The following is a 20254-nucleotide window of genomic DNA, read 5'->3' on the forward strand; positions in this document are numbered from 1 at the left end:
CTGCTCGCTCTATTTGCAGAGCAGCCCCTCCCCTCTCTGATGCTATGATCTAACTGCAGCCTCCTCCCCCTTTATACACACACACACACACTCTCTCCATGCTCACATGCCTGCACACACACACAAACACACACACACACACAGGGGTGCTTATACACCCACCAATCAGCATGCTGCTGGGCATGTCTCCGCTCTGTGTGTGTGTGTGTGTGAGTGTGTGAGTATTTCTGTGTATGCTGGTTTGATGATGTGACGTTAACACGGACCGTGGACTCGTGTGTCAGTGGCGTGACGTCCACCGCTCATCCTCGAGGACGAGGCTGTTGATCTTGTGGTTTTCCACTCGCACGCCGTCTTGCCGGCATCTGTTTTGGAAAGCAGAGGAAAAGTACTGAAATGCAAAATACCCCAAACAATAAAGCCTGTATTTCCTCCTGTCCCCCCCCCCCCCCCCCTCTCTTTTCACTATCCCCTTAGATCAGCAACAAACCGTGTTTCTTTCTTCTTTTCGTCCTCTGTGATGAAGGACGAATAAATATGCAGCTTTAAAAAAAAAAAAGGTGGGGAACAAAAAAAAACAACACACAAAGCAACAAAAGCAGAAAGAGGGAAAAAAAAAAAAACACAACAAAAGCAGAGAGTTGGTGGAGAAGCAGAGGCGAGCTTCAGATCTTTACAGTCAGATTCTCCGTGTGGGTCAAAGTTCCCCCGGCAGCCGGAGACGCGTTCTGATTGGCTGCGGAAAGGTGAAATTAAAACCACGGTAAACTTTTGACCTAGCAGGAACCAGAAGTGGAACGCCCATCGCTGTAGCGAGAGTGAGCTTCTCCCTCCTCCTCGCTGCTCTCCCACCAACCCACCCGTCCCCTCCTCCTCTCCCCTCTCTCCTTCCCTCTGTCTCGCTCTCTCTGTCTCACCCCTTCCATTCCCTGTCTGTCATTCGCTCTTGTTTTGCTCTCAAACCATCTATCCGTCCCCGTCCCCGTCCCCCCACCTCCCTCTTCCATCTCCAGCTCTCCTTCGCTGTCTCTCTCTTTCTCTCTCCCCCACCCCTCCGATGAATTTGTGCCTCGCTGCATGTATAGCCGGATGAGACGGAGGGAGGCAGAGAGCAGGAAAGAGCTGGGGGAAGGGTATAGAGAGAGAGAGAGAGGGAGGAGAGAGGGAGGAGAGAGCCAGTGGAGGAGGGGGGAGATGGGAGTGGAGACAGAGGGAGAGGAGCAGTATTGAAGAAGAAGAAGAAGAAGAAGAAGAAGAAGAAGAAGAAGACACGGGGAGAGAAGGGCAGGAGGAATGCAGCCTTCTTGCATGTGCGCCGCACAAACTGCTCCCTGTTAGAGAGGAAGCAAATCTAAAGAGGAGTGAATGTATAAATAGACATGTAACCGTGGCTCTGACTAAGATCTGCTGAGCGGCAGGGCGGGGAGAGCCCATTTTTACTGCTAATGGTTTCTCTCATTACACATCAGACGGCTGTGTGTGTGTGTGTGTGTGTGTGTGTGTGTGTGTGTGTGTGTGTGTGTGTGTGTGTGTGGCCGATATTAAATGATTTCATGAGCAAACTAAGAGAGCAGCCCCTCTCGCTCGCTGCTTTGATGCACGCAGATCCTCCTTTTTAGCAAATGTTTCTTCTTCTTCTTCTTCAGCGTGTTGGAGTACCGTCTACTGTACTTGTACCTGCTGTTCACAAAGTAGATAATCTCTCGGGAGACGCCTGGAGTCCAAGTATCGGTATCGGGGGGGGGGGGGGGGGGGCGATCCCGGGCTTTAACGGATCGTTATCCGCTAAAACTAAAGTGATCAAAATCAGGTTACCGAACTCCTGAGTTTCAGACACTGACGGTTGCAATGAAACATTGGATTTGATGAGCGTAGCCACCATGCTAACAAATCTGTTAGCCTCGCTCTGTCTCGTTAGCAGAGCTCAGTGTGCAGAACGATCAGGCGGCAGCAGCAGACTTTCACAGTCGAGTTTAAAACGACAAGCGTTACCGGTGGCGAGTCACGCAAGCTGTCGCTAATTGATTTTCTTTACCTCCTGCGAGTAATCTGACGGCAAGCCAACTTTTTACATCGGCTGTCGTCTGGGTTCACGTGCGCTTTGCAGCCGGTTTTGGTGACACGAAGCTGAAAGAGTGTGTCACGTGTCTTCGTTTCGCCCCGAAAAACCTGCATCGGCCTGCTGCGAAAAAAGCTGAAGATGGTCAATAACGTAACCGGCGACCCAGAGCTTTACCACCCAGCCACGAAGGAACGAAAGACGTTCATCGTCCTGCGGTTGCTTGGTGTTATTAATGGTCCATTAAGTGACACCTGATTTGGCCTAAATGCCTCAGTTACGAGTGGACTTTTTCTTGTCCTGTTGTTGAACCGGGACCTTGATTATTTGGATCAAGTGGCTCGTGAAGAATCGGGTTTGTCAGCGTTCTACCGCTGCGTTTCATGTAAATACAATGATTGTGTCGTACGCGGTATCGGCAGATGCAAATGAATGAAAGACTTAAAGATGAAATGCGGTAATCTAGTTAGGATGTAAGAAGTTACGTTCGTCTTCCCCCTCTTGTGCTGCACATGTGCAAAGATAGCCTCGATGCCCGTCATCAACGAGATGGCACATACGGAGAGGGCCGTCAGTTTTCAGATTCTAATGCGATTGAAATAATCCTTTTTGGTTCGGATTAAGCTCTACGACGAGCGCACAGCATCCGGCGGGGGGAAAAGGTGTGGAGAGGAGACGAGAGCCAGAGCCGCTCGTCTGCGAGGAGAGGAAGCAGGAGGAGGAGGAGGAGGAGGAGGAGAAAGAAAGAAGGCTTTCTCTGCCAGTGGGGGAAAAAAAACAAAAAACCAGTGACTTAAGAGAGGAGGCTGTGGATGTTATTGAGTTAACAAGACGGAGAGGGAGGGAGAGCAGTGGGAGCTCAGAGACCGGCTCGATAGATGAGTGGATGAGGGCTGCGCTGTGGGGCTCTGCCTGCTCCTGCTGCACAGTGGGCACCATATGGTGCCATAATGTACAGAGAGCTGCTCATCAAGTTCGCCCTGCCTCTCAAAACCGGCTCCTTTTTTCCTCCTCCTGCATCCTTCCAGCCAATTACGTCACTTCAGATAATGGACACACACACACACACACACACACACACACACACACACACACACACACACACACACACACACACACACACGATGCATCCCATTAGGTAAGGAGCACCACGCACCATCTTCAAGATAAGAGGCTCCCCAACAAACGTTTGGGTCTCCACACAAACACACGACTAGATAAGGGCCCCGGCCCCCTCTAATGGGAAAGAGGATTGATACCGACAGAAAGAAAAAAGAAGAAGATTTCTCAAGATGTCACTCTGCTTAGCTGCTTCCGCTTTGAATATTTAAAGCAACCACGGTTTGTCCCCCCCCCCCCCCCCCCACCATTGTTATCATTGAATTGTTGATTTTCTCTTGATAATGCAAGTTTGCAGACGCAGCAGAGCACGGAGGCGAATGAGAGGATCCCCAAACGTACGGCTGATGCGTGCCGACAGTGATGTGAATGCGAGTTGATTTTTTTTTTTTTTGGTGATTAGGGAATATTGTGTGCAGGGAGGTGGGTGGGTGGGGTGTGGGGGGGGGTCGCTTTCTCCCACGCGCTGTCGCTCTGGTTTCAAGGTGTGTCGGCTGCTCCGTGACCGCGTTTGTTTGTGGGCGGTTATGCATGTTGCCATGCAGCTTCCCTGCCTCTCCGGCATGCGCTCGCGTCCGTGGGAGTGATGGATGTCAGGCAGGCAGCTAATGTGATTTAGATCCTCCACCAGGAGCGCGTGTGTGTGTGTGTGTGTGTGTGTGTGTGTGTCGTCCACATGTGTGCAGCTGAATCTGCAGTGTGTATGTTTGTGCGTCTACCTCCCTCCCTCCCTCTCTTCTTCTCTTCTTCTTCCTCCACCCCCCCCCCCACCCCCCCCACCCCCATCATTTTTTCCCTGTGCTGTGCAGTTTTTGGACTCTGAGCAAATAAATAGTGGGAGGAGGAGGTGGAGGAGGTGGGTGGGGATGGGGGGGGGGGTTTAAGTGGTGAATCTGCTTCCTCGCTGTCACCGCGGAAGAACGAAGAAAGCGCGAGGAAGGAGGCGACGAGGAAAGTACAGAGGTGGAGGAGAAGATGGTGTTCTCTCGCTAAGACCCTCGCTGATGGGTTATTGTGAGCCAATTATGTCCCATTCCCAGAGAAGACGGCCTCACACACTCCTCACACACTCCTCACACACTCGCTCATCATCACACGCGTGCATCAGCAGAAGAAGAAGAAGAAGAAGAAGAAGTGCTCTTTCTCCTGAGTTTTATCTGCAAGCAATTATTTATTTTATAGAGAAAAACACGTTAACGATGACACACACACTTCTTCAACACCAACACACTCCAATCCAGCTTTCAATCTTACCTCACTGTCACCCTTCAACTGTCGAAGTGCAGAATAATTACCCTGTTGAGTGTTCTATTCTGGATTATTGTTACTGATTAACACCATTTCACTATAAATGCAAGTTAATGTGGAGCTAAATGTAACTGATTCATAGATTTATTCATTGATGTCGGCAAGTCTCATCTTTAAAAAACGCATCATTTAATAAGATTATCATATTTATTTTGTGTAAAATCGTCATCTGCTTTACAGTAGCTATAGAATAATAGTAAAAAAAAACACAATATTTACCTCATAAATACATTGGAGCACGAGTGTAAGGAAGGGTTAAAGCGATTATTTAATAGTAATAATGATAATAATAATGAAGGGATAACTGTTGATACATGTTTGATAGCTCTTTTTAATGTTCTGTGCACGAGATGATGAGATATTTCCAGTTCCGTTTATTGGATTCAGTATTTTGATTATTTAAATGTTCATCAGCTGGTCGACGACTTAACGAGACCCATTATTTGTCTTCTGTGTCGGCGAGTCGGACGAGAAGAGTTGAGATCTTCCATCAAGCGTTAAGTCCGTTCAGCAGCAGCCTCAGTAGCCCACAATGCAATGCGGAGAGACCTCACCTGCTGATGCTGTTCTCCATCTGGAGAGCTGAGACGCATCAATCACTTTCTTAAGATCTTTTTCTTATGCATAGAAAGCTGTTCAAAGTGCTCTACGCAAATATGCGCAAAACATTCAAAACAAATGCAAAGAGTGCAGTTTGTTAAATTTCCCTAAAGAAAGCGACCTCTCCTTTTTAGAGGTCCTCTGCAGACGAACGTTTGAAGAGCATCGCCTGCCTCCGTCTCACTGACACATCCAGAATCTTCTTTGAAGGAACCTCCAACACAATGAACTTCACACATGAATCTCTCTGCAGAGTGAAGGTCCAACCTCCAAGTGAAGCAACAATCAGCTGAATGCATTTTTAATGCACCATTAATCTTCAGAACACAGTAACTACATTCATAGTAATACACATATCTGCTGTTATTGTATAGTCTGGAGGTTGTCATCCAGGTTTTCTGCTATTTCGTAGCCATGGCAGCACAACGGAGGCGGGGTTAGTGATGGAGGGGGGGCGTGTCTTATTGATTGACCTGTTACACTAATTAGGCCCGAACAGACCAGAAGTCTCCCCCTCCACCTCAGCCTGCATGGCCTCATTGTGCCTCTGCTTTCCCCCTCCTTTGTAATTCCTTTCTCAGCCAGTCGCTAGAAGAAGGCGACGAACTGTTTTCCTGTTTTCCCGCCGCATTTCCTTCTCTCTCTCTACCCCATGTGGCCTGTAACGAGGTAATTCACCCTCTGTGATGACAAGAATGTTTTAAGTATTTACCAAAAGCTCCAGTCATCCATCGCTCTCAGACGTTGACAGAACCTTTGCCTCTCGGCCCCGCCGCTAATTGCCTCACAGAAATGTTCTACGTTATGATAATGTGCGGCTCCTGTGAGGCGTTTCTTTATTCAACCCAGGTCTCTGCCTGACTAAGCGGGCGCCTTAGTGTGATACACGTCCTGAGCCTGACATGTCTTCGCGCAAAATGGGTCCACGTGTGATTGTTTTTGTCTTCCCGGTTCAGCCGAGGGAGGAGGAGGAGAAGGAGGACATGTGTGGTTTACTGTCCTTATCTTATCCGGGGACGCACGTCCGCTCTGCAACGTTACTTTCGTCGCAAGTGAACGTCCGTCCCGTCTCCACTCGCGCGTTCGGCCACGTGGACGGCCTCAACGTGCGTTCTGAAATGCGTGATTACCAGTTTAGTGTAATCTCATCTTCTGTGATGCAGTGCAGCTCTCTTCAAAAGGAGGAAGTTCCTCGACGTGGAGGACCGTCATCTGTTGCATGACGACGCCATACCTGGCCGACTAAACGCTCGCTAACCTTGTTGAACTCTGCGCTTTTATCGCACATAAGCCTTTTATTGAACATGGATTATGTAACCGATGGGTGAGAAATTAAAGGGAAAACCTGATGTCATGAATGGAGAACGTATCAAATGCAGACGCTTCCATTCAGGGTGCAAAGAGCCAATGAAGGCTTTCAACACTCAAGCTGTTCTGGTGGCTTTTGGACTCTTGTTGGGGTTTTTTTTTTTTTCCCCATCAGTTTATATCGGTATATGTCAGCATTACGACACCACAGAAGTGTCCCCAAATACAAGAAAGTAAAGGACGAAGTGGAGCTGAAGAGCGCCGCCGTGTGAAGCGGGCTGCTTTATTTCTACTTCAGGACACCTCAGAATAAATGATGGCGCTGACGCCATGGCCGCTAGACGCAAAGGTGAAAAAAGAGAGAAGCTGCTTTTCAAGCTTTACATTCTATTTTTTAAAAGTTTGTTTTCATTTTCGGTCTCATATTTAGGTCAGTTCTCACCAGCGATGGCACTGCTAATGAAGCATGCAATGTGCAGTTTGCAGCTATTTCCCAACATATGATTTTAACGGCTGATAAGAAGCGAATACGTTCACTTTTGACTTTGAACAGTCTTGACCAAAGGGGAGGACTCGCAGACTTGACAGACACACACATTAAGCACTTATTTGGCCCCACGTTGGACCAAATCGCTGCCATAAATGAGCTCTGCAGACTCAGTCAGGCAGCCGAGGTCATCTGGAACGTAAAAGAGAAGCGAAGCGACGAGCCGGTGCGTGTGCGCGCTGATCCCCTCGTCATTTTCATCTTCAAACAACGCCGTCTTACAGTATTCGATTCTCCCTGAATTCTAAGAGGAGAAAAAAATGGCCTGTTTTATTACTTCGAGTGTCTGCTCGTACTCCAAAAACAGATGTGGCTCCGTAAAGTCATTTTAAAGTGGCCTCGAGCTGTTATTAAAAAGCTAAACTAACACAATGATTTCTGTTTCTTTTCACGGTTTGTCCTTTCTGAGAGTTTACTTAGCTGCAGATTCATCGCCGTGTGCTTTTCCTCTGGAGCGTGGTGCAGTGGGCCGTGAGTTTGGTTTCCTCTACCTTTTTTCTTTTTTGGAAGAGATGAGTCACACATATTTTTTTATTTTTTTTTGAATATGTAAATGCCACTTTGACGGCAGCCTACAGCAGACACGCCCTGGACGGCTGGATGAGTTTTAGTTTTAGACCCGACTGGCCTATTTCTTGCCCTGAGCCAGACGCTTTCCCTCTGCCTCTCTTCATCCTCCCCCCCCCCCCCCCCCCATTCCCCACCCCCCTCTGAAGTGTGAAGTTTGAAGCAGCCGGCTGTGCGCTATGATAGCGGTAATTGGTCTTAAGATGGAAAGTTCACGCTCACTTTGTCGCTGAACTAAGAAGTTATTTGTTTTCAATGAGTGTTTTAAAAAAAAAAAAAGAAAGAAGAAGACATTTTAAGCGAGGCTAGTTAAGAACAAAGTGCTATTCAACAGCAAAGAGAAGCGGGTTTGGGATGATGATGATGATGATGATGATGATGATGATGATGATGGAGACCGGCACTTTTTGTCCGAGTTGAAAAGCAGCTCTCCGTCTTGTACAACTTCATTTCAGACGGAGGACGACTCCCCTCTCCGGTACCCCCTCGTCTGAGGAGGCGAGCTTTGGACTAAGAGTTTTTTTATTAGCCTCAGTGGCCGGATTTGTTTAAGGGGAGGCGAGGTGCCAAGATGTGGCTTGGCTCCCATTTTGCTCCAGTTGGTTGGGGGGGTTTGGGGGGGGGGGGGGGGGGGGGGGGCAGCAGCAGAGTTTCCCAGAGTACACACACTAACACACAATGTACTTTTTATGCGTTGCTCACTGTGCTATTCTGGCCAGCGGACACAGTTTCCCTCATTCACAGTCATTAGAGGAGACGGACGACACGGAGAGAAGAATCCTGCAGTAAAACAAAAAAAGATGAAGACGAGGATGAAGATTAAAGCTCACAAAGAAACAACTAACGCGCTTCAGTTTCATTCTGCCCGGCAGTCGACTGAAGACGTCTCTTAGAGGCGCAGATCCTTTTGGCTGAACATGAATGACTTTTTATTATTTTTAATGGGTGTGTTTAAGCGTACGCTCATTTTAGCGAGCTGGTTTTTGGCAAAATATCCAGAATCCAACTAATCTCTCTCTGAATCGCTCCTCTTCTGCTCTTTTATTAGCAACAGATACCGGATATTTGGTGTTTTTTTTAAAAAGAATTATAAATTTCTTATACACATATAAGCATAGTCCATGAACAGTAATAGAGACACTGTTTCTACACAACCTCAAACATGGTTTCTTTATACTTATTGGCCGACGTAACTTCAATAAGCTTAATGGTTTTCTTTAAGTTTGAGTTATTTTACAATCTTGGTTAATTGCAAATGGTGCAAGCTAAACTTAATCAGATCTGATAATGGATTCGGAGGGATTTGGTTTCAATAATAGGATTGTGAACTGGATTTAAAGCGCCGTATTTGGTTTTGGTTGCAGCAGCTGACAAAGCCGTTCTTACCGTCCTACGATACGGTCGCGTAATATTTTTTAACATCGGTTGTTCTTTTTGTTTTGTATTAATGGTTAATGGTCTTCATGGGACTTTTGCTGCAACACGACGTCATCTGGCAACTGTTTATCTTCACAATCGCGGCGATGAAAGATAAAAAAATGTTTCTTTTTTTTTAAATCTTGTCTTCGTGGATTTATAAACCGCCGCGCTGTGTTTCTGCCTCTGATATAAGCCTGTGGTCATGAACTCTTTTTAAATTCAGGACTTTTTATTGTTGTTGTTGTTGTTTGATCTGAACGCCCACTTATCCTCGTTCTCATAGCGTCCAGGTAGGACAGTGTTCTGTCCTAAGTATCAAGATCAAGTCTGTGAGTCCAAGTCTGTGAGTCCAGTACCTGACTGGATCTGACTGACTAGCTTCATACAAGTCCAGATTCAAATGACACAGATGCATGTTCTCTCTCTCTCTCTCTACCTCTCTTTCTCTCTCTACCTCTCTGTCTCTCTCTGTCTCTGTCTCTCTCTCTTTCTCTCTCTACCTCTCTCTCTCTGTCTCTCTCTCTGTCTCTCTCTCTCTCTCTCTCTCTCTCTCTACCTCTCACTCTCTCTCTCTCTCTCTCTCTCTCTACCTCTACCTCTCACTCTCTCTCTCTCTGTCTCTTTCTCTCTCTACCTCTCTCTCTCTGTCTCTTTCTCTCTCTCTCTCTCTCTCTCTCTCTCTCTCTCTCTCTCTCACACACAGTTGTTCCATGTGCCTCTCAGTTTTCTTCCTGGTTCAGCTGAAGGTTACACATGAGGACGTGTGTGTGTGTGTGTGTGTGTGTGTGTGTGTGGTTTTATCATCTTTATCTTATCAGGGCTGTTTCTAAGCTGTGTGCAACTTTACACTCATCACTACCAGATGAGAAAGTGTCCTTTCCTTCGTACTCTTGTTTCTCTGCTCGGCACGCTGCTGCACTCGCCTTAAGTGACAGAAACACTTTACAACACAATGAAGCTCCAACGAAGTTTAACAACACCAGAGTTAGCTGGAAGCTAATTTGCATCTGTCGTCCCAGGGCAGGTAGACCAAAAAAAAAAAAAAAAAAAAACACCACATGAGTAATAAATACTCGACATAAAACAACACAGTACATAAAAGTGTGAGATAGTAAATAGAATCAGCATGATGACCACTATAAATACTGCACAAGGCAATCATTGATAGTGACACTTTTGCGCTGACTTTAGCCAAAGCTTTAGGCCGGTTTTAAACACGGCAAAGCTGCAGCAGGCATCCTCTAAGAGGAGAGGGTGTACGGTTCTGAATCGTTTCAACACTGGGCAACACATCAGAAATAAGAAGTTATAAGAAATCCAGGAAATTATGTACATTTTTCCAGGATATTACAGCGCTGACGATCCCTTGGCTTGTTATCGTACAGCATGATTTCGCTTTGGTTTTTTGGGGTCAAATTAAGCCGAATACCAATTATCAGCAGAGGTCTGACGATCCCCAGTTTTAAGTGAGAATATATACGGCGACTTGGGGACACAGAGGCCCGAGTAAACATCGATTCATCATCCGTGAGTTCTGCAATGTCGTTACACGGAAAGAGGAAGGAATCTCTCAGAAGTCGCAACAAACTTGAATCAGCTTCTCTTGTCTTTTCGCGCCGCTTTGAAAGATGAAGATAAGATCTCTGCCCACTTATACGTGAGCTCCTCTCTGCTGTTGACGACGCACGGAGCAGTTCAAGTTCATGAAGTTAATGGCGCTCGTATGAGCATCCACAGTAAAAACATGTGAACTGTGGCTGCGTCTTTATTGCCTCCTCTTTTTTTTTTTACAGCGTGTCGCTTTAACAAGAGGACGCTGCTGCGGCGTGTAAGATATTTATCGTGTCGCTCGAGCGCACGGGAGCGCACAAAACATTCGTACGGTAAAAAAGGTCGTGTAGTCATTGAAGAGCGCCACAGACGATGTGTCGAGAGGAGGAGGAGAGCGGACTGTCACGTGTCTCTGTAGACTCAACCTCTGCATCTTCAGCGCGTTCTCGCTGCCGCTACGTCCAAGGCTCGAGACGCCGATGATAGCGACGCCACATGCCGCTAACTGCTCCTTTTTTTTTTTATTCACTCTGGTTTTCACGGCCGTGTCGCACACAAAGAGCCGTAACGAATGTTCCAGACTCGTGCGTGAAGAGGAGAACTATTTTTTGTTTTAATTTCCTCAACTTTTGCCGTGGAGCCAGTTGCTTTTTGTCGCAGCTGAGCTATAAATTATTCCCACTTAAGCAGTCGCTCTCTGGCTCTATTTTTCTCCCCTTTCAATTAATAGGAAACACATTGGTTGAAGGAGGCTCTTTGTTGGTGTGTGAGAGTCCATACATCACCTAAACTAGAGCACCCACCCCTCCTCCTCCTCCTCACACACACACACACACACACACACACACACACACACACGGAGCGACAGCGACAGCCCCCATCTGCTCCCAATCATGGGTGCAGCCAGCGGTCAGGTCGCTGACGGTGAATGCTGCACTAACACACACACACACACACACACACACACACACACACACACACACATGTAAACATACACAACATAGGCACGCTGAGCATGAGGTCAGCCATGTAAACACACACACACACTCATGTAGGCGTGGGCTTTCACACATCCTGGTAACAAAAAAAGGAAAGTAACCTGCAGTTTATCTCTATCACACACACACACACACACACACACACACACACACACACACACACACAGTGACAGATGAACATGAGACATCCTGGCGGCGGGCTTCACTGATGACAGGGTGTCATGGAAACGCCCAGCGTTCTCCATGGTTACGCACTCTTTACCCCCACGGGATACACTCTGATGATTGTTCAGACAGAACACTCAAGCTACTACAACAACTCAGCGTGGATAAAACACCCACGCACGCACGCACGCACGCACGCACGCACGCACGCACGCACGCACGCACGCACGCACGCACACACACACGTTGTTTCTTATCAGGATCTAAATGGACACAAATTAGCCTATTATGTGCTTTTGGGATTAGAGCGGTGATTTAGCCAAATAGTCTGTTTTGGTAATCTTGCTCGGAGTCCACAAAGCATGAGAGATATTTGCAAATAGAGGCCTGACGTTTAAATCCAATTGCATCGATCAGGAGAGCACATTTAGCACTTCCTTTTTCTTTTACCTTTCGCAGTCAGAGTGACCGGCTGATGTGTGGATCACATGCTGTTGTCACTTTCAGGTTTTCGGCGGTTTGGCTTCCTGTAAAACTTGTGTCTCAACATCCCTTATTTGCGTACGTGTTGTGTGTGTGTGTGTGTGTGTGTGTGTGTGGTTCTGGCTGTGGGAGAGGTCTGTGTGTTAATGGAGTGTTTTCTCTGTACGCTCCCGTAATGAAGACAAAAGCACACGGCAGAGCCGCGGCCCCCTTCACGGTTCCTCCCGCTCATTAAGCTGTTAATGCAGCTTCCTGCGCTCGTGTCTCCGGGCCGCCGATTAATAATGCCGCTTGTTATTCATTAATATCTCAATGATGAACATGCAGTGTTGAGCTTCTGTTTCTTCTTTCTCCAGACTCCATTGACCAGCTCACATAGGACCATAGAACCCCACCACCACCACCACCACCAGCAGCAGCAGCAGCCAGCGAGAGGGGATCCGATCGTCCATCATCTCGGGCGCCGTCGCAAGGTGGGCTAACATCCCATATAGGGTTGGCATGGTAACGGCCCGCTGGGTTTAGGTTGAGCAGTTTGCCGGTTTCTTGTTGTTGCCACAGTCTTGCAACATATCCTCCTGACCTGAACGTGGAGAACGCTTTGTGTTCTCTGAAGCAAATGGAGGTGTGTGTGGTTTTTTTATGTGTTTGGATTTTGGAAGGTGGAACAGTTTTTGGAGAAGGAGGTGGTACTGATGGTGGTGGTGGTAACTAGAGGGGAAACAAAGAGGGTTGAGCGGGTGATTTTCAGGCAGATGAGAAAATGAAGAGTGGGACGACAGCAGGGAGACAGGAGGAGAAATCAAATTATTCTTTGTGTTCTACCTGCCACAGAGGCTGAAAGAGAGCATTAATCTCTTACCCCTGTCTGCAGGTGACAACAACACACACACACACACACACACACACACACTTTACACTCACACTTACACAAATGTGCCCAGACTTAACCAAACCGCACTCTTCTCTTTCGATCACGTGCCGTCTCACACATGCTTTGAAGGCGCGCTGCAGTTGCACAGAAAGCGGGAGGGATCGTGAGGTCGGTAGGAAAGGAGGGGAGGGGAAGTCCAGTGGGGAGGAGGAGGAGGATGGTGCCAGGTGGCTTCTGGATTCTTCCGCAAAGAGTCAATGTGAGGACGTAAAAGGTCCGCCATAGATAATGTTATAGGTGACGGGCAGGTGGATCATTTCTGAGACTGTTGAGGAACATTATCGACGTGAGGAGAAGGGAACAAAACTCCGAAAAAATCTGCTCTGCTGCAGTGACGACTGTCTCTGCTTTAGAGCGGCTCCCGTCGTGTCACTGGTGTGAGTTTCTAAGGCCAGACCAGGGCCGTGTGCCTCTGTTTTGTCAACAGAGATTATGAAACAGCGGCTGGCTGGCTGGCTGGCTGGCTGGCAGGCAGGCAGGTAGGCGGGGGAGGCGACCGCGGGGCTATTTGCATCGCCCCAGCTTGAGTAAAAGCCTCGCTAACTCTGTCACCTTCCCCCAATGAAAGAATGGAGACGCTATTCAAACAAACACACGGGAAGTTTCATGGCAGCCAGCGCCGCAGTTCTGCCTCCTCTGTGTTTGAGAGCGTGAACGTTCTCAGCCGAACCGCTGCTTTACAAACGGAGCTAACCGCTAACCTTAGCTTTTCAGGAGATTTGACAAAACTGTCAAACTTCTCGCGCTCAACAAATGTTTAAATTCAGTCCCTGAATGAAGCTCCTGGATGTTTCTGATGACGCTTGGTTGGAGCACAGACACAGCTTTACATCTGTCTTAGCACAACGCCGACTTAGGCTACATCCACACTACTCCGTTTCCAAACGAAAACGATCTCCATCCACACGGCGTTTCAGCCATCGTTTCCGAAATTATCTCCGTCCATACTACACGCCTGGAAACGAATATCACGTGACTCTTCACGTACACTGGGCATGCGCCGATGTAAACAGGAAGTAGATTGTCGTATTTTGTAACTAAGCAACCAGAGTAATAAAGTAGTCTTTAATGATCGTAAGTATGTGTTTGATACTTAAGATCTTCTCTCAAATCTTCCTCTATAAACTCAAACAGATACAGTTCGTGGAAAGTTTAATACGTTTTATTTTTCAGACTTAACGTTAGTTACAGCGCTGCGGCTCTCTCTCTTTCTCTCTCTCTCTCTCTCTCTCTCTCTCTCTCTCTCTCTCTCTCTCCGCTCACTGATCTCTCTCTCTCTCTCTCTCGCCGCTCACCGATCGCTACAATAACAGCTGTTTCCTCTGCAGACATGCAGACTTTAACTGGACAACAGCTGCTAGTAAAGACAACAAGATCAGCAACGCCTGTGATCAGTTGTCCGCGTTAAATTAACCTGGTAGTCGATCGCCGGTGTCTACGTCATCGTTTCCAAACTTATGCGTTTCCGTCCGTCCACACGAATACGCTACCCGGAGTTTCCAAAGTTATCCGGCTTCGGGATCGTTTCTAAACTCCTCCGTTTACGGTGCCCGAAAACCCCGGCGTAGTGTGGAAGCTCAGTGTAAACGGAGCAAAACATATGCGTTTCCAAACGAAAACGGAGTAGTGTGGATATACTCTGAAAGACGAGTCTGCGATGTTCTTGCTAATTGTTCCTGTGCACACGTCCGTCTGCTCTCAGGGAGTCTTTCCGACGCGTTGCATTGTGGGTTTTTTTTTCTTCTGCTGTGACTCACTCTGTCGTGGGAAGTCTGCCGTCTCTCCACTTTGTCCTCCGAAACCTTTTTGTTTTCTCTTTGCGTTCAGATTTTGAGATGCTGTTCATCCATTTATATTCTGCTCCCCTAGAGGCCATGACTTTAAACTCACCGGTGTCATCTTATTGCCTCTATATGCATGCATTAAGTATGCAAAAAAAAACAAAAAACACACACGTTCACAGAGTGGAAAAAGTACCGTTCTTATAGAATAATTTGTATTATTATTAAACCATTATTTAACCTGGTAAATCCCATTGAGATTACACAGCAGCAATAGAGTGTTTCAGATCACAGTTAAAACACACAACATGTGAAAGTACATGTAAAACACACAAAACAAACACTATGTTTGCGACACAAACACATAGTATCAACTACAGAATCACATCCACTTAAAAACAGACAGGAGGAAACAGATCCAGCAAAGGAAGCAATTACAAACTGGTATTGAATTTGCCTCCAGACGCTTCACTAATACATGGAGTCGTGTCGGGTAAACTCACAGCTCTCTGCAGAAACTTTTTCAAATTATAGAAAACAAACGTTATCTGATTGATGGGGAATGAATCATGAAATCCATGAAATGAATAGTTAATATTGAATGTTTATTCGACAAACTCGACACACTTGTTCGGGCGGGTTATTGTTAGAAACAGTGAAATCGCTTCGCAAAAACTTCATTTTCTTTCTCTGCGTTACAATTATTTTTTTGTGACATTTCCCAAAAATAAAATGAAACAAAAAATAAGGTGTGTCTCATTTAGACAAAACGAACAAACACGGTGACTGCATGGAGAATAATATCCAGCAAAATGCTTTCCGTACAACATAAGAACAAATGACGCCACGAGGAACATTTATGAAACTTTGTCTGAGTGAACTTTAACAGATGGCCAATAATGTCTGAACAGGGCTTTAGATAGACATTTATGTTTCCTGTATGGAGGAGGAAACCTTGGCCTGATTGTGGGGGATAGAGGATGGTCAGAGGGTCATCAATAAATCCTCTGGGAACCATGAATATCTACGGCGTGTGTGTGTGTGTCACAGAAATGTGGCCTTCGGTGTTTCGAGGAAACACCGTGTTGATTAAGGCTGAGGTCTGAGCCCGCGAGCTCAGCTGGGATCGGGTTGCATGCTCTCTAGTTTACGAGTTGAAAGGTTTTCACCGTAAAGCCTTAAAGTCGGTGCTTCCTGGTGAGCGGCGCTCCCACCGGGCTTCAGGCTCCCAGGGTTCACATGGACCGTGACTGCTGTCCTGTAGCAGACCTGAAGAGTTTAGCTTCGCCCCCCCACCCCAGGTGATGCCACACAGCGCCGTTGACCCCGAGCGATCCTCCCTTCACACCCCGTCTAATGACCCGGGAAAATACGGGGGGGGGGGGGTCGGCGTGAAGACCACTTGAAATCGCCTCGGGGGTACGAGATCGGGGGGTTAGAGAAGCCGGGTCAAACTTGGTGTGAAAGATCCAAAGCTGTTTACCTGCATGGGTGCGCTCACCTGTGCATGTCAGCAGCAGAACAGAAGACTCTCCCATGACGGCTCGGTCTGCCGGGAGCCACGTTCTCTGTCCTGTGTGTGTGTGTGTGTGTGTGTGTGTGTGTGTGTGTGTGTGTGTGTGTGTGTGTGTGTGTGTGTGTGTGTGTGCGTGCGTGCGTCTCCGGCCGAGCCACAACAAGCAGCTGCTTCTTAATAAGCGCCCTGATTAACAGCTTCCCACCATTACCTTTGACTCTGATTAATGCCCGTGAGTCATCTTCAACCGTATGATTTAGTCCAACGACTTATTGAACATGCAGCTGATCAGGAGCCTGTGATATATTTGTTTCTGCCTTGACCATCTGCAAAAAATTCCTTTTATCTACTTGTGTTTAAAATGCAAAGAGTAAAGGTAAAATAACTTGTCTCCTCTGTCAACGTCCTCAAGCAAAGCTTCTGTTCAACTGTTTTTAATGCTCTAATCCAAACCCAGGTGCAAAGAAACTACTTTTTTCTCACACCTACCAACACACCACTCTTTCTCCCTTAAATAGCCATCTTCGCGCCCGTCTCCCCTCTCCCTCCATACCGCCGTCACCCTCTCCCGTTTCCCTCTCCATGCCTCTCATTCCCACTGCCCCCTGCTGCTATATTGTGCCCACCGCAGCCTCTCTGCCTCTCCTGCCACCAGGCCTCCACGCTGCCTGTGGCGTGTAATTGACTTTCTCCCTGCACTGGAAAAAGCGGGGCGGCCCGCGCCAGGCTGGAGGTGACCCATTTCCCTGGGGCATTCAGCATGCCTCCTAATCAACCATTCTCTGGGGCTGCCTCATTCACTCCGCAATTTGAGCAACTCCCCCTTTGAGAACTCCATCAATAGGCTGCCGGGCGGGCGGGCGGGCTGAATTGTCGGAGGAGCAAAAGACGGAGTTTCACTCAAACGCTTTGCTTTGGCTCGTCGAGTTCTGAAACCCTCCGACTTTGTACCTCCCCCTCTCCGCTTTTTTTTTTCTCACCGCGTCTCCCTCGTGGTTGGTTTCATCACACGGCAGCGAGAGCGTCTTAACGACGAGCGGCAGACAGGGGAGGCAGGTAGACGGGAGGATAGGCAAGGAGAGACGCAGGTAGGCAACGAGACAGTCAGATGGGGGTGGGACTCGAGGGACAGATTAAAAGAGAAATTTGAAAGAAAGTCAAAGCGGGAGGGATTGAGCAAGAGGATCGGCGTGTATTTAGAGCATCTCTCGCTTTCAGGAGCAAGTATTCCCCGTCGTTGTCTTGCAAGGGAATACACCTTGTGTATCACCTGGTCTTGAAGACATGCGTGAAAGCAAGGCCTCACATTGATCCGGTCTCAACAAGAAGGTGTGTTCGCTGCGTGATGGAGCCGGATGTATGAACTTCTTCGCGAGCCAAAGAGCGCGCGATTGAAGATTAAAACGGAACGCAATCAGACGGGTTTTTTTTTTTTTTTTTCGCGAGCGGCTCTGATCCCACAAGAAGGAGCGTGGCGATGATGGCGCGCTGTGATTAAATAACAGGCCGGGCTCCTCTCCCCCGCCGCTGGCCTGATTTACTATGCAGGAGAGGCGGTGCTCTGGTCAGAGGATAACCATGTAATCAATGGAATGAAAAAGCTGCTCTGGCTGTGAAGGTTAAGAGGGGTACTGGAAGCTTTCAGCCCACTCTGTGCATCACACATGCATGCAAAACACACACCAGACAGTCTGAATGTTACATCTCCTCCTCTGATTCCTCCCCCCTCCTCTCACCTGTTTCCCCCTTCCCTCCCGTCTCTCTTTGACATGCCTTTATCTCTCTTTCTCTCAGCTCCCTCTGCCTCCGCCTCTTTTCGCTCTGATTCCCCCCCCTCCTCTATTTCTTTCTTCCTCTGCATTTACTCTGTATATCCTCTGTCTCCCACTATTTGTTCTCTCTCTCTCTCTCTCCCCTTCATTTACTTTCCTCTCTTCCCTCCCTTCCTCCATCCTCTTTTCCCTCCCTCCCACCTACCTTTCCCCAGTGTCAGCTGCTGTCACTGTGGAAAAGAAAGTGACCAATCAGAGCTCACTTCACAGCACCGGCTTCGCCCTCCCTCCCTTATTTCTTCCGTTCCTTCCCTTCTCTCCGTCCTCCTCCTCCTCCTCCTCCTCCTCCTCCTCCTCCTCCTCGCCTCCTTTCGTCCCATCTGCCTCTCTTCCCTACAACCTTTATCAGATCACTTCCTGGAGACGAAATGCGATGCATTATGGGAGACAGACGGCTGTCTAACGGGGTTAGTTGTGCAGCGTGGCTTATCATCAGAGACACTGCTAATCCTGTGTGTGTGTGTGTGTGTGTGTGTGTGTGTGTGTGTGTGTGTGTGTGTGTGTGTGTGCGTGTGTGCGTGTGTGTGTGTGTGGATGCACCATATGAGCTGATGAACTCATACATGCAGAGGCCCACACACAAACAAACACAACCTCACATGCTTACTCTCTTCTTTCTTTTTCTGAGGAGGAGGAGGAGGAGGAGGAGGAGGCAGACGAGACATGTTTATGTTCGTCAGTCTCTGCCAGGAGAATACGATTTGCATGATATAAGCATATTTTACTCTGCTGTGTTCTGTTTTGCACTGTATCCACTTTACAAGCTGCCTCTGTATCGGTTATTTTTGCTGAGTTGAAAAGGATGATTCCCATGTCTTCTTCCCTTCACAATTACGTGTATAATAAGAGCTAAAGGGCTAAAAGGGACTATATAATCCCTCCTCTGCCTGTATTAAAGCCTTATTTACACCTTATGTGCATGCGTTTGTGCTCCTTTCCTCCCAGGTGCTGATATGTGTGCACCATGAGCGGATTGGGGGAGAACTCCATGGAGCCTCTGAGCTCAGAAAACCGGAAACGCAAGCTCTCCACTTGTGACACGCCTGGTCTGGGGTAAGTGTGTCTGATCTGCACAAGAGAGGGGAAACGCCAGAAAGTGGGCTACTGGGTCAGTGGCTTCTTGAGGCCGGGCCCGTGTGACTGCGATGAGTAAGAATCTAAATGTGTGCAAAAATGTGAGGTTTTGGTGGAAAAAGCCTGAATGATTTTTAAAAAATGCCTTTTTTTGGACTTGATTTATCTCTAAGTTTAAGTCTGATTGAGTTTAAAGTCTTATCTCTGTACGAAGGTGAGGATATGACAGTAACGCAAACAGAACTTTAATAACCACAAGTTTATCTAACGAGATATTTTGATCTTCAAGTCCAAAAATTGGGATTGAAACTTAAATAGAATAAAAAAAGGCAGAGAAAACTCTCACAATACACAAAAGAGCATAAACATCTAAACAATGTACTTAAGTAAAACTGAAGTGAGACATTTTGCATCATATTCCATTAAAAAAACAGAATGCCTGTTGTGTTTGGGTCGGCTTCGGTTCTTTCTCTCTCGGACCCGAGTTTGGTTCGGACAGAATTAATGCGTCCCGAGCCGAAGCTCTTGGTTGCTGAAGTAGCGTCGGCTCCAACCTTGAATCTTCTCTCCACGTCGCCCTCTGCAGGTGTGAGAGGAAGCGACGGGAGCAGGAGAGCAAATACATCGAGGAGCTGGCGGAGCTGATCTCCGCCAACCTCGGCGACATCGACAGCTTCAACGTCAAACCCGACAAATGTGCCATCCTCAAAGAGACGGTGCGGCAGATCCGCCAGATCAAAGAGCAGGGTGAGTGGACACGGTGGTCTGAAAACCCCCCCCAAAAAACGGGACTGTTGAAAAGAGTGTGTGTAGGAAACATTGGTAGAGGTGATGAGGAAGAAGAGACAGCTGGACACACACACACACACACACACACACACACACACACACATGTGCCTCCTCAGAGCCCAGGTGCAAGGACGAGTCAGTCATTCATCTCCCACAAATTTCACAGCTTCAACTGTTTATGTTTGGGAGGAAACATTGGCAATG

General features: G+C 47.6%; 1 protein-coding gene across 2 annotated transcripts in view; it reads left to right on the forward strand.

The window, feature by feature from the left end:
* Positions 1-20254, forward strand: part of LOC137886948 (nuclear receptor coactivator 3-like) — a 51476-nt gene that overhangs the window by 14232 nt on the left and 16990 nt on the right. For both annotated transcript variants that reach the window (XM_068729663.1, XM_068729664.1), the window contains exons 2-4: positions 12481-12597; positions 19133-19240; positions 19848-20008. In XM_068729663.1, the coding sequence (XP_068585764.1) occupies positions 19152-19240; positions 19848-20008 (250 nt within the window). In that variant the 5' untranslated portion in view covers positions 12481-12597; positions 19133-19151. The remainder of the gene's footprint in view (positions 1-12480; positions 12598-19132; positions 19241-19847; positions 20009-20254) is intronic.

The sequence above is a fragment of the Cebidichthys violaceus genome, unplaced genomic scaffold, assembly GCF_023349555.1.
Source record: "Cebidichthys violaceus isolate CVI_PGR_0920_01 unplaced genomic scaffold, fCebVio1.0.p SCAF_47, whole genome shotgun sequence".
NCBI lineage: Eukaryota > Metazoa > Chordata > Actinopteri > Perciformes > Stichaeidae > Cebidichthys > Cebidichthys violaceus.